The sequence below is a fragment of the Phyllostomus discolor genome, chromosome 5 (genome assembly GCF_004126475.2).
Source record: "Phyllostomus discolor isolate MPI-MPIP mPhyDis1 chromosome 5, mPhyDis1.pri.v3, whole genome shotgun sequence".
In the NCBI taxonomy this organism is placed as follows: Eukaryota; Metazoa; Chordata; class Mammalia; order Chiroptera; family Phyllostomidae; genus Phyllostomus; species Phyllostomus discolor.
Window position 1 is genome coordinate 8837430 of NC_040907.2, and position 14612 is coordinate 8852041.

Genomic DNA, 14612 nt, shown 5'->3' on the forward strand with positions numbered 1-14612 from the left:
GTGATAACGAGGGCAAAGGTGAGGCTAGTCATACCTCCCTCGTGCGGTGGTTGGGCAGGAAAAACAAGCTAACCCGGGCAAAGCACCTAGTGTGAGCCCAGCACACAGTCAGCATCCAGGCAATCGTAGCAGACATGTGTGCTGTTGGCCAGATGCTGGGCCAGTGGGCTGGGCTGCATGGTGGGCGGCGCCTGTGCTCAGCCTTGCCTGCCAGACCGAGAGCCCCTGGTGGCTCCTCCCGGCACCTGGAGGAGGACCGAGGTGTCAGAGTCACTTTGAGCCGATGGTGACAGAAGCTGTGGCTGCTGCCCTGCATCTACGAGCACCAGACTCTGTCCTGGCAAGGGGAACACAGAGAGATGTCCCATTTCCCCAGAAATATTGAAATGTCACCAGAGCCTTGAGACTATGTCCTCCCTCCCTCCCCCCCGCCGCCTCCCGTGCCAGCCTTCTCCATAGGGTCACATGCCAGCCACCTGCTCAGAGGAAGACATTGCGTCAAGCTCCCATAGGAAAGATCCCTGATCTGTGTGTGGCTCCTTCTGTTTATGGCTCCCAGAGTCTTCAGAATGAATTTGTCTTCCTTCATTTCGCCAGCGCTTAAACGGATTAGCAAGGAGCCTGGAGATGTCAGGTCTTGTAAAGCTCACCCGTGTTTGGGGCGGAAGACAAGAAGCTGCCTCTTTTCTCTGCAGGAGGGTGCGATATTCCAGGAGATGCCTTCTCTCCCATCTCTGCGGTTTCTGAGGCCGAACCCTTTCCCCTGGATGACCTTAATCTCCTCCTACCCACAAACTCTTACCCGAGGAAGTGTACATGGAGCACCCTCCCCCAGGCCCTGCAAAGATGCTGCTTTATCTTCCTGCTCCCCATCCCCTTCAAATAGAATTTGTCAATTTTTCTGTGGACTTTTTCAAAATATATATTTATGGATTTTAGAGAGAGAAGAAGGAAGAGAGAGAGAAACATTGATTGGTTGTCTCCCGTACATGCCCTGACTGGGAATCGAACCCCTGACCTTTAGGTGTGTAAGATGATGCTCCAACCAACTGAGCCACACTGGCCAGGGCTGTTTCTGTAGACTTGCTACTGTGCCCCACCTGAGCAGCACTGCTGAGTGGTTAGAAGCATGGGTTTTACAATCAGACATGCTTTATCCCCGCTTGCACTAGCTGTGTGGCCTTGAACAAGTTGCTTTACCTCTCTGAACCTCAGCAACCTTATCTATAAAATAGAATGAATGACTTTTAAATGATTATGCAGGGAAGGAGCTCAGCAGAGGGCCTGGTAGGGTAGGCATCCAACACACATTCACTGTCACCCTGTCAAGGACTTCCCTCCTGTGAGGAAGTCACCTGCCTTCCTGCTGGACGGTAGACACGTGTCTCACACACCTGTGTGCCCCTCAGGGCCCTCAGCACACAGTAGGGGACCCGGAATTGTTGGGATTGAATTCTTTTTTTTTTAGAGAGGGAAGGGAGGGAGATAGAGAGAAACATCAATGTGCGGTTGCTGGGGGTCATGGCCTGCAACCCAGGCATGTGCCCTGACTGGGAATCGAACCTGCGACACTTTGGTTTGCAGCCCGAGCTCAATCCACTGAGCTACGCCAGCCAGGGCTTGGGATTGAATTCTTTAAAAAGCCATCTGCAAAGAAGTGCACACCTGTCACCCCTCGCACTTTTGTGATCCAGTGGCTCCCAGGATGAACTGCGATGTTCATTTCTGGCCTGCGTGCCCTGCCCAGGGAGTGGCCCATAGGGACTCTGCTTTGAGAGGCTGGTGTGGTGCCAGGGACAGGAGGTGGACTTTGACATCAGCCAGATTTGATTGTGAATCTTGACTCTGCCACTTAGAGCTGTGTGACCTCGGGCAAATTGCGTCACCTCTCTGAGATTCAGAGATAGTGGTCGGAGCATTTTGAAGAGTGGCTGTGAGGACTGGATGAGTTGATGGTTGATTCATGGTCTCAGGGGCTGCTGATTTCATTATTGTTACTGCTGGTGCTTCTGTTACAGTCATGTGCTGCTTAATGACAGGGTCCATTCTGAGAAATGCATGGTTAGGCCCTGGCTGATGTGGCTCAGTGGATTGAGCACCAGCCTGCAAACCCAAAACTCTCCATTTCAATTCCTAGTCGGGGCACATGTCTGGGTTGCAGCCAGGTCCTCATTGGTGGTCTGCTAGAGGCAACTGACCGATGCATCTCTCGCACATCAATGTTTCTCTACCTTTCTCTCTCCCTCTCTTCCTAAAAAGTAAATAAATAAAATCTTAAAAAAAAATACATGGACTGGGCATTGTGTCCCTGTGCGAACACCACAGAGGCACTTACACAAACCCAGGTGGTACGGCCCCCTGCACACCTGGCCGTACAGTGCATGCAACACATTAACTGTGCTGAATGCTGCAGGCAGTCGTAACACAATGCTATTTGTGTATCTGTGAGTGCGCAAGCCGGCGCTCAGTCCCCTGAGCCACGTCAGCCAGGTATTCGTGTATCTAAACACAGAAGAGTTACAGCAAAACATGGTGCAGGTGATTTTTTAAACGGAGCACCTGTAAGCGCAGCACGGTAAGTGCACCAGGGCCCTCACCGTCGACGGGGCCCACAGGCCTGGACGCTGCTCCAGGGAGTCGGCGGGTGAGGGGTGCGTGAGTGGGGAGACCCGGGATGTCCCTGGGCACCCCTGGAGACTCGGTAACGCTGCCCCACAAGCCCGTCCCCCGCTTCCTCCTGACAGGGTCGGAGGTGGAACCTCGGAGCTGCCCCCCGAACAGGGAGGTGGGCTGGACTGACTGGGCACACTGGGGAGAGACCGGCTGGTGGGACGCAGAGACACCACCGCGTCGGTGGCTGTCGGGGGGAATCGGGGGGATGGGGGGCGCCGAGGGTCGGCAGGAACAGGAAGCTAAGACGGAGCGGGAGGAACGCCGGGGACTGTCCTGGCCCTGTGGCCTGGCTGCTGCCCGTGGGAGCAGTGGGCAGATCGAGGAGCTCTGTGGTGTGTTCAGGAAAAGGGGATTTAACACAGAGAGGGTGTAGACCTGAGGACTCGCCGTTTCGACTTCGGGATTTGGTTTTGGCTCCATCCACCCTGCCGGGCACAAAAGGCTCTCTCCGGTGTTGAACTGGTGGGAGAGATAAGACGTACCTACACTTTACACCACTGCAACCGAAATATTTCCACGTGCAGGGACAGGCTGGCCCCACGTGGCCACAGGCAGCCTTTACTAAAGCGGCGGTGGTGCCCGGGGACCTGTGTCCTCGTACGGGGTCTCAGGTCCCCAGCGGAGGCCTCACAGCCCTGGTCTCCGAGGGCCCTGGTCTCCGAGGGCACTGGCCGGGGCTGGGGGCCCGGAGCGCCCTCCGCACACGCAGCAGCTCCAGGGGACGGGCTCCCCTGTGCCGAGCGAGTGGGCGCCCAGCAGCCTGGGCTGCGGCCCTGTGGCTGTGCCCTCGGGACAAGGTGCTGCCGGGCCCCACAGACACGCCCCCACCAGAGGGAAAAGAGTCTGCCCGAAGCACGAACCCTCCTGTCTCCTAACGGGACATTCAGTTCTGGTCTCATCTCTGTCGTTGATGGAAAGCTCATTACTCGGCACGGGACTGAGGGGACCATTCCCACAGTTGCCATCTTTCCGCCGTGCAGAGCACCTAACACCCTTACACCCTTCTTTGTCTTTCCCATCAGCCCTCTCAGACTCCGGCAGCCCAGCTCCCTGCTCCTCAGCCTCTGTGACTCATTTGCACAGTGCTTTGCATTTTTCCTGAAGGCTGCAATCTACAAGAACCTGTTCTGATACAAAACAGGAAGCTGTTGTTACCCTTTGACCTTGGCTCTTAGGGAGGTGCCCTGAAACATCCGATGGGACAAGAGCAGCAGCGGTGGCTTGGTGGCTGGGGGCCTTTCTTCCTGGCCCCATGCCCTCCCCACTGCACGGGGCTACAACTCAGGGACGAAAGGGATTGTGGGCCCCAGTGAATCCTCCCTTTGCGATGGGAACGTAACACAGGCCGGGCCCCTGCGCATGGAGTGGGGATCTCTTTCCCAATTATGCAGCTTGGCAGGAAGAGGCTGGGGCCCAGGGAGAATGGTCACGGAGCCTCTGTGTCTCGGGGCTGGTCCAGCCGCCAGGCCTCCTGCCCCAAAGCCTGCTGGGCTGGATGCTTCGGGGACTGAGTCTTCCAGGGCCGCAGGGCAGGGCCCCATGGCCGTGTGAGGAAGGCCTAGGTCAGACCCCTGGTTTCTGATCCATGATCTATAGAATGTCTGGGATTCAGCTGATAGGCAGCACTTGGGACCTAGGCTCTGTTTCAGCTAGAGCGACACTTCTTTCTCTTGTTTGATTTTATTGATATCATTGAAATATATTAGGTTCCTAGAGCCTCCCATCCAGGTGTGGACTGGCAGTGGGGACCCACTTGGGCCTCAGCCAGGTGGGGCAGCTGATGTCCAGAGCTGTGACCACCTCCCTCGGGGCACAGCCCCTTCCCTCCCCCCACCCCAAATCCCTGCTGGCTCTGGTTGGCCAGAGGTGTGCATGGGGTCGGGAGAGGGCTCCGGGCTCTCACACTCTACCTGGGACGGTGCAGGAACCGCCGAAACCTCACACCCCACCAGGGAATACAGGTAGAGTCACCCTCTCGGGTCAGAATGGAAATCACATTTAATCTGGGCACCTCGCCCGTGTTGCTGGGCAGTCAGTCATTTGCGGGCGGGTAGATTTCGTATCCAGGTACTCCTGAAAATTAGCTCTATCTAATCCTCTCCCCCTCGGTGCCAACCCTTGAACTGGGAATTTCCCCTCATTCACGTGGGACCTGGGTTAAACTTTTCTTCAACTCCACAGGTAGTCACTCATTTATTGACTCTGCTTACCAACAGTTATTAGGTAGCTGTTTTGCTCCCAATGCTCTGTGCCTGGTGCTGGGCACGCAGAGATGAAGAGCGGACGAGAGTGGTCTTTCAGGGAGCTCCCGCTCCAGCAGGGGAGACAGGGGCCAACGAGACAAGAAAGCTAGACCGTACAGACTGCGAGGTAATGCCATCCAGCCACGGGAAGGAATGCCATCCAGGAGCTGGGTGAGGGAGCGGGCAAGCAGATCCTTGGGGAGGAGGCGGCACTGGAGCTGAGAGGCGGAAGTAGTCAATAAAGAAGTAGCCAAACAAGAGAGAGACGGGTGGAAGAGTGTTGCAGGCTGCAGGGAGAGCACGTGCAAAGGCCCTGAGGCGGGACGTGCTTGGTGCGACTGAGAACCGGAGCAGAAGCTGCCAACTGGGGGCTGGGGAGCCCAGAGGTGAGATAGGAGAGAGACAGGAGCCCAGTGCAATCTGGTGGGACTTAAAGACCCCAGCAGAGGAATTTGGGTTTTCGGGGAAGAGTGATGGGAAGACATGGATGGGCTTTTGGAAACTGCCATTACAAAAGCGTATGCATGAGAGGTAGGTGACGTTGAAGGAGTAAGACATCAGACCCTACGTGGCCTTCACTGTTCCCCTCGCCAACACCTTTTCTCACTTCTTGGGGGAGAGGGCTGTCCTCCTGAATTTTAGTTTATAATCTTTGCCTTTCTGCCCAATGTCACAAAAACTGACCAACATATTGTTTGGTTTCGCCTGGTTGGGAAGTTCGTGTAAGAGGAATCTTGCCGGGTGTGTTCTTCCTGTGATTCACTTTTCCTGTTCAGTGGTGTGCGTGTTAGAACGGCCTATGTCGGTGCGTATAACTGTGTGTGTTCATTTTCACAGCTGCGTAGTACTCCAGTGGCCGAGCCTGCCACGGCTTGTCCCCTCTCCTGGGACAGGCCCTCACTTGATTGTCTAAGGTGGAGCCATCCCTACATCTCTGGGACGAACCCAACCGCATGGGGAGGTATCGCCGTTTTTAAAGGACACAGTTGGACTCTACTTGCTGAGATTTCGCTGGGGATTTCGGTGTCTGTGCTGCTGGGTCACACTGGCTGGTCACTTTGTCGCCTTGTCCTGTTTTTGGTTTCGGTGTCAAGGTTATTATTATATGTGCGCCGCCCAAGGACCTGGGGCAGGGTTTCCCCTTCATTCACCCTCTGGGGCTCTTGCATCAGACTGAGAAAAGCAGGGGAGGGGCTGGTAAACGCAGCTACCGTTCCGTTATCCTTCTGTAACCTCACGTTTTGGGCACAGAATCTTGGCTTCCTGGCGTGTACCCCTACCCAAACCCAAGCCCTATCTATCCCCCCCAAAACAAAGAGAACACATACCCCCCGCCCACCCCATGAGCACCTGGGATTGCAATGCTCATCGTCTACTGAGAGCCTTGTTTCCGGTTTTCTACAGGTGGGCCCTTCACTCAAGGTTTGAGCATGAAGAGTTGTGTGCAGGCCTTCCTTGAGCCCCCCAGGTAACCGCAGGTAGGTGCCTCTCTTAACCAGTTAACAGGTTTTTCTTGAAATCCCAGACACAGGATCCCACCCTTAGCCCTCAGGGCCGCCTGGAACGTGAGCCGTGAAGGGTCCGACTCCAGGGTTGTGGGGGGGCCCTGGCCAGGCTGGGAGCCCCGGCTGCCCACCAAGGCGGCTCTGTTTTAGGAACATGTTGGAAGCTATGTGGTCCAGATCCTCTAAGGACAAAATTAGCTTCTTTCCATATTTTTCAAAGGGAAAGAACGCCATACTAAATATAACTCGGGGCAACAAGCCAGAAGCAGGACAAACAGCCCCCAGCTGCACCTCAGGGAGCGGAGCGCTCACATGCCCCGTGAGGCCGTCGGGAGGGCCGGTCTCGGGAGGGCAGTGGGGTTGACAAACAGCTTTAAGCTCCCGCCGGACGTGTAGCCCTGCCGTGAACCCAAGAAACAAAAACCTTTATTTCATTTCTTTTTTCTAAATGCACATACACCTCCACATTTCCTGATTCTTATTTTCCCTGTAAGAAAAAGAAAGGAAAAGTCGATCTAATCCCATCACACGGAGAAAAACTGCTATAAACATCATGGGGTGTATAATTGGAGTACTTTGCAATGTACTATAACACACTAAAGACTGTTTCTCGGCCTCTCTTTCCCACTGTCCGCTAAGGACTCCTTACACACCCCCTTTGGGTGGTGCTCCCCCACCCCCACCCAGGAAATGTTAATACCACGGAGATGCTGTCTGTGTGTGGGCTGTGGAGCACCACAGACCATGCTAATATCTATGATGATTACGCCATCCCCCCAAACCACGTTTTTCCCCTGTGGGTGATCTCACCGCATTCAGAACAGCAGGCTTTCAATAACATTTAATAAGAAATCTTTTCTGTGAGAATGTACAACGTGCTGGCCCGCATCCTGCTCCATGTACTTTGACTTCTCATAGCTCCCCTATGAGGTGAGTGCTAGAGAGCTTCATCTCCATTTTACAGCTGTGGAGATGGAGGCACAGAGAGGGTGAGTGACTTGTCCAAGGTCACACAGCTAGGACGATGCAGAGTGAGGATCCGAGCACAGGCGGTCTGTCTCCAAGCTCACACGTAACCACCACACTGTGTTGCCTTGCACCAATACATTCTGATGGTAAAAAATTCAAAATACAGAACCAGAGAGTAGAAGGTGCACTTTCCAAGGTCCCTCCTTCCCCAGAAGCAACTGTCATGATAAATTTGGAGTGTGCCCCTCATCTGGGATTCTTTTTTTTTAAAGGGTTTCTTTTTTTTTTAAGATTTTATTTATTTATTTATTTTTAGAGAGGGAAGGGAGGGAGAAAGAGAGAGAGAAACATCAATGTGCGGTTGCTGGGGGTCATGGCCTGCAACTCAGGCATGTACCCTGACTGGGAATCGAACCTGCGACACTTTGGTTCGCAGCTCACGCTCAATCCACTGAGCTATGCCAGCCAGGTCATCTGGGATTCATACACACATTTGCACACATGGAAATAAATTGTCTCTTGTTTCTTCATATGAGTAGGATCATGCCGTCTTTTCTCTCATATGTTCAAATATACGTATCTCTGTACAGAATATTTTTAAGTTAACACCGCACTGAGCGTACCATTATTTTCACTTTGCTCTTTGACTTTAAAACCTATCATTAGCGGCCCTGAGACCAGAATGGTATAAGTGCGCGGACCATATTTGATTTAACCAGATCCAGATTATTGGCTGTTTAAGTAGCTTCTAGCTTCTCATTACCGCAAAGCAATGCCGAGCATCCCTGCGGTGCACGTAATTCTCAGAAGTTTGGATTACAGAACCGGAGGCTGCAAACTGCTGAAATTGTTGATCCGCCAATGCCAGAATGTGTCAACTGCAAAAAGGGCATGAAACTGCCCGTCCCAACCCCCTCACCCACACTGGGTGTGACCATCTGTTTTCCATCATTGACAACTTCACAGGCCTGAAATGTGTGAATCCCAACGTCTTTATCTCTGCCAGTGACTCTCCCCCGGGGTCTGTGTCACTCACTGACCGGACAAGGCGACCCGTGAATGCTGAGTTAACAGGATGGAGGGGGCGGGGGTTGAAGTGGCCCCATCACTGGTTTAACGAGCACGCCTTCAGCCTCCCAGTTTCAAGGCCTACCTGCCAGGGCCTCAGCAGGCACTCAGCGCGCGGCTTTCTCATCTCCTGCTTGCAGCACAAGCCTCCGGTGGCTTCTCTCTTCCCCTAAGCCCTCCGCCTCTGGCCTCGTCTCAGAGCCGTTTGGCAGACCTCAGGTGTTTCCAGGGCTGCCAACCGCCTCATCCGGCCTTGACTGATGTTGTGAAAAACGGATGCTTTTGTGCTTCTGCTAGATTGTTCCTAGCTGGTCCCACTCCAACCATCTGTAGCGGGATCCTTGTGCCCTGCGTGTCACACACACACACAGGTGTGCGCGCGCACATGCATGCACGTGCACATATGTACGCCCCTGTGCATACATGTGCACATGCAATGTAGCATGTTCAGGTGCAGGCCCTATGATGCTAGCGGGACCTGTGTTTTGAAAAGATTTCCCATACACCCTCCTGCCCAAGTTAGGACCCCCAACTGCCCCACTGCATAGTTCCTGTACCTCCTCCCCACTTGACTCTTATTCCTTGTAGACTGTTTGCTGCTGGCCTGGAAGCCCCACCAACCTTGAACTTGCTCACCCGTGTTCCTCTAGGGCCCATAACACTGCTTAGCAGAGGTACGAGAAATATGTTGAGGGGGGAAGAGGAAACAGACCTCAAGCTGATAAAGGACGTTATCCCAAATATTTTTAGAGTGTTTATCAGCAACATGGTCAGTTTCAGATTAAGGCCCTTGTTTAATGAGAAAATATCTCCGAAGCGTTGGATTTCCGGGCACCTGGTTAGCCATCCTTTTGGGAAGGTCGGAAAGAATGCAGAGTGGAAAAGAGGACCTTGCCCGTGTAAACATCTATAAAGTTTGCAGCTCTGCCGAGGCTGCTGTCGCAGGAGTAACGGGCAGAGGAGTGGCCGGTCACCAAGGACCACTGCTCGCTCGCCGTGGGCCCCTGGACGTGTTCTAGGCTGACCCTTCAGGTGACTTGCTCACGCGGCTCACTCGCCCAGCCAAGACGTGCTGATGGAGCCCCAGGACAGCTGGCTGCTCCCTTTAGCAGGAGGTCTCCAAGCGGCTTCAAGGGAAGGGGGTTTCTCTTCTAGTGGGCACAGCACCTAAGACAGGGGCTGTGCAAGCTCTGTCCCTTTAACAAAAGGAAAACTCCATGTGGCCGAGGAGAAGTGTGCCCTGCAGGCTGGCTTCATGTTCATTTGATCCAGCAGACAGTTTTTTTGAGTCCCTGCTGTGTTCCAGTCGTGGAGATGAGAAGACTAGAGCCAGGGTGGTGGCTGGGGGCTCGTAGACAGCTGAGCTGAGCTGAGCTGAGGTGAGGGCAGAACTGCCGAAACGCTAGAGGTGGGCTGTGCAAAGAAGGGGGAGGCAGGAGCTGAGTCAGAGAGGCAGGACCAGGTCAGGTTGGTCGTGACCCTCATTCTTAAGAGCCTGGATTTTCAGCTGCAGGAAGAGGGGGTGGGGAAGACCACAGCGGGCAGTCCTGGCTGGGCTATATCCCTGACTGATGTCCGCCACCCAGGCCACTCTGTTATCAATCATTATTGATCACGGCTGACGCATGCCATCATTCACACGCCTCGCACACCCGGTGAGGTCTGAGACTTCACGGCACTTCATTAAATTCCGAGAGATGTTTTAGTGACTCGGAGCCCTGACCTCTCTGGCCTCCTGCAGGGAAAGGTCCGGCTTTTCCTTTTCGGGTGGGTGTGGGCGGAGCGGCCTTCCCTCTGCAGGCGCCCAGAAGGAGCCCAGCGCGTCAGACATCTGGAATCCATCAAAGGCGAGCCCAGCCGGAGCCCGTGGCTCAACGCCGCTTCTGAGCTCCTTCAAAGGTGCAGCCGCTGTGTTCACAAAAGCATCATGGACTGGGACTGATTTCCCTCTCTCCTCTGCCTGCTTTCCTTTCAGACCCGTCGGTTACGGCTGTCCACCTGCGATGCCTCGCGTGTGCCCGAGAGTCCGGTTGCTTGTTTCTTCCGCGCGGCGCTAGGGATCCTGTTCGGCGCATCTGCAGGTTTTTGTTGTGGTGGCAGCGGCGGCGGCTTCTTATTTATTTTCTTTCTTTGAACCGGGCCCTGCCCGGCTCCTGCCGGCACGATGGCCCAGTCCAAAGCCAATGGCTCGCACTACGCACTGACCGCCATCGGCCTGGGCATGCTGGTCCTCGGGGTCATCATGGCCATGTGGAACCTGGTGCCCGGCTTCAACGCCGCCGAGAAGCCGACGGCTCAGGGGAACAAGACGGAGACGGGCAGCGGCATTCTCAAGAGCAAGACGTTCTCCGTGGCCTATGTGCTGGTCGGGGCCGGGGTCATGCTGCTGCTGCTCTCCATCTGCCTGAGCATCCGGGACAAGAGGAAGCAGCAGCGGGGCGAGGAGATGACGCACATCCAGTATCCGCCGGGGGCCGAGCCCCACCCCCAGGAGGAAGACAGGTGAGGACGGGTGGACCCGCCCCCCAGCCGGGACACGGGCACTCACGGGGTTCAATGACGAGAATGGTTTGGTCTGGGCAGCCTTCCCTTCTCCCTGGCTCCCGCTGAGGCTCTGTAAAAGAGCTATCATTGTACAAACCACTTTGCGCGTCTGTCCCAGAGCATCCCAAGCATTGTGTGTGAGTGGGTTCCAGGTATACCGAGGTCTTGACACCCCCAGGGAAGCTGCATGGGGAGTGGGGTGGCCGGAGCCTCCACACTGGCTGCTTGTCCATCCCCCGCAGCTCGCTGTGGGTATCCATCCGCTTGAGGTGGAAAAGGTTGGGGAGCAGGGTTCTATGTGATCAGAAATGCCACAGACAAATTGAAAGCATAAGCGATATTTGGGGGAACAGATGGTCAAGGTTGGTGTCCCCAGGATAAAAAGAGCCGCTGTACCTGAACATGAAAGACCGGCCCACCAGGAGGAACAGGAACAAAGGACACAAGCAGGCATTTCGTAGACGTCCAGACAATGGCTGTTTGACCTCATTAGTCGTGAAATGCAAACGCAGGGGCGGTATCATTATTCTTTGCCTCTCGTGTTGGCTGGGGCAGCAGCCCTGGCGCTGGAGGGCTCCTGCTGGGAACCTAACCCTTCTGAAGGGAAGTTTGCACAGTAAGAGACAGTCTTCAAGGTGTGTGTACCTATCGATTCTATTCCTAAAAGCTTATCCTTATCTTTGCACACCAGTGCAAAGGAGTTTGTACCCATGTGTTTATCGGAACATTGCTTAGAAGAGCAAAAACTGAGAAACAACGTAAATAGCCATCAATCAAGCTAGATTATGACGCATGCCCTCCCGGGACCCTCTGTGCTGCCATTGCTGATCCGTGCCTTGCTAATGTGGGACCGTGCCCGCCACACTGAGAAAAGGCGGTTATGACACAGCATTCTGTCAAGGTCGTAATCGCATCCAATATTGTGGCCGTGGGATCAGGGAAGGATCTAGAACGGTGTGTGCAGCAGAGTGTTAACGGTGGTTATCTCCGGGTGGAAGGATTTAGGATACTTTCATTTCCTTCACCAGATTTTTCTGTGTTAGGATTTTCTATAAGTCTCTCTTATCTTTATAGTGGGAGGGAGCTGTTTGCACTTGGAAAAGTTAAACGGATTTTCTGATCATAAAAGACAACCATGCATAGGCTAGAAAACTTGGGGAACAGAGAAAAGGACAAAGGGAGAAAATCAGTCGCCCGTAATTACTAGCTGCGAGCTCACAGGAGTGCGTTCCTAAAGGGGAGGAGAAGAAAACCTACACAGGCAATGGGTGTTCTGTCGTTGGCCATTATCACCCCACAGGTTCAAGTGCAGGGTCCTGGAAAACGGCTATTGGCATGACTCCCCTAAAATGCGTAAAAAAACACCCTGGTTTGGGGGTTTTTATCTTTTTTTAAGATTTTATTTATTTTTAGAGAGGGAAGGGAGGGAGAGAGAGAGAGAGAGAGAGAGACATCAATGTGCGGTTGCTGGGGGTCATGGCCTGCAACCCAGGCATGTACCCTGACTGGGAATCAAACCTGCGACACTTTGGTTTGCAGCCCTCACTCAATCCACTGAGCTATGCCAGCCTGGGCTTGGGATTTTTATTTCCACAGTCAGATGAGAGCAAGGCTGAGGGCCTGACCTGTCCTTTGAGTCCTACGGTGTACCTGGAAGATAAAATCACAGACTCCTTTGAAATCCGTATCCATTTTGTATTCAGATGTTCCTTCTCTGCCCGGGGACAACCATTTTGCTTCCAGCCGGCAGCTGGTTTATGCATGTCCGTGTTGCCTTTGGCCAGAGGACCGGCTGGACCTCAGAATAGCCCAGCTGGACTGTTGTGAAGTGTGAGACTGCAAGGCAAGGTGGGGGGGCGGGGGGGCACACAGATAACATGGTGTGGGCATTGAGAATGTGGCGTCCCGTTCCCAGCTCTCGCTCTGTAAAGGTCTGGCCGAGCCAGGGGACCTCGATGTATCAGTTGTCCCATCCGTAAAATGGGTATAATAACAGTGCCTAACTCACAGTGTTGTCCGGAAGATGAAGTAGGTGCCTGTGTGTTAAAGCACTTAGAACACTGCCTGGCTCAGAGCACGTGGATGGAGTGGCAGCTTCTGTTACTTCTTGGACCCATTCGTTGTTTCCAAGCCGGTGTCTGTGGGCCCAGTGCTGACACGGGGTTTTTAGAGTCCGTCTTCTTACGAGTTTATCCGACTCGAGTGCCTGCTAATGCTCCATGTCTGTGTCGTTGTCTTGCAGCCAGGAGGAGGAAGAGGAGGAGGCCTCCTCCAGGTACTACGTGCCCAGTTACGAGGAGGTGATGAACACGGGCTTCTCAGAGGCCAGGGGACCCAACCACAGCCCGAGGATGAGCATCTCTCTCCCGTCCTATGAGTCCTTGACGGGCATCGACGAGACCAGCCCCACGACCGCCAGGGCCGACGTGGAGGGCGGCCCCGGGCACCCCCCCGACAGGCAGAACTCCAAGCTGGCCAAACGCCTGAAGCCGCTGAAGGTCCGAAGGATTAAATCGGAGAAACTTCACCTCAAAGACTTTAGGATCAACCTCCCGGACAAAAACGCCCCTCCTCTCTCCATCGAGCCCCTGACCCCCCCGCCGCAGTACGACGAGGTCCAGGAGAAGGCCCCCACCGCCCGGCCGCCCGACTGATGGCTCCTGTCGGGGGCGGCCCCTCCTGTCACTCACCCTCCGCACCCACAGACCCCCGGGGAGCCACTCCGGCCACAGTTGAGGAGCAAGGGGACAGAGGCTCACTGAGTGGTTCTGGATGCTGGGGGGGGGGTGTGCAGACTCGTGTGATTGTGGGGTGACTCACACCCCCAGAACCTCATGTAGCAGGCGCATTGGAAAGGTGCTGGGGACCGCATCTGGGGGCGGTGTAGGCCTCTTCCCCATCGTCCTTCCTCAACCGAATCGTTGGTGACAACAGCCTTTTTCCGACCAGGAGAGGCCACCCAGCCCCTGGTTTAGGTTGCGGTTTTGTTTCGCTTTCACCAGGCTGTCCTGTTAGCTTTCTTCACCGGGGTCCCGAACCGTGGGCAGGAAACACGGCTCCTCTCTGAAGCAAGGACTCGGGCTTTTGTCCAATTGGACTTTTGTCCAATTAAGCAAAACAAACGGCTGGATGATTATGTGGGGGTGAGTGAGGCCCAGGTGGGGGGTTCTCAGGGCCCTGCAGGCCCAGGGCCTGGTGATGCTCGAGATGATAGTCTTAACCGGTACACTTTCCTGGTCTCTCCTATGTAACAGCAGGAAAGGCCACGTCTTGTTCCTTCTACAATGCTGTGCGACTGAGCTTTTTGTAATAAAATGTTTTATATGTAGTGCATTCGGGTGCCGGGTCGCTCGAGCAGCTCTCCCGAGACCGACTTGCTCACGGAGCAACATCGACAATGATAACGGCAGATGCGCACCAGGCACGCAATGTGTGCCGGGCGCTGTGCCGGGCGCCCCACTCGTGTCATCCTGTTTCACCTGTGCCTGTGTCGCAGGTCAGCTCATGGAGGCTCGGGGTCATTTCAGGGCCCCGTGCCACACCCACGGTGAGCAGCAGGGCTGGGGTTTGAAGCCAGGCCGTCGGGCCCCAGGGCCTGAGCTCTTGGACA

At 54.7% G+C, this 14612-nt stretch overlaps 1 protein-coding gene across 1 annotated transcript in view; it reads left to right on the forward strand.

Annotated features, from left to right (window-relative positions):
• TMEM51 (transmembrane protein 51) overlaps window positions 1–14335 on the forward strand; it is a 50631-nt gene extending 36296 nt beyond the window's left edge. The window contains exons 3-5 of the mRNA XM_028513145.2: window positions 6321–6394; window positions 10434–10960; window positions 13245–14335. Of these exons, the coding sequence (XP_028368946.1) occupies window positions 10623–10960; window positions 13245–13656 (750 nt within the window). The 5' untranslated portion in view covers window positions 6321–6394; window positions 10434–10622 and the 3' untranslated portion in view covers window positions 13657–14335. The remainder of the gene's footprint in view (window positions 1–6320; window positions 6395–10433; window positions 10961–13244) is intronic.
• Window positions 14336–14612: the final 277 nt, after the last annotated feature.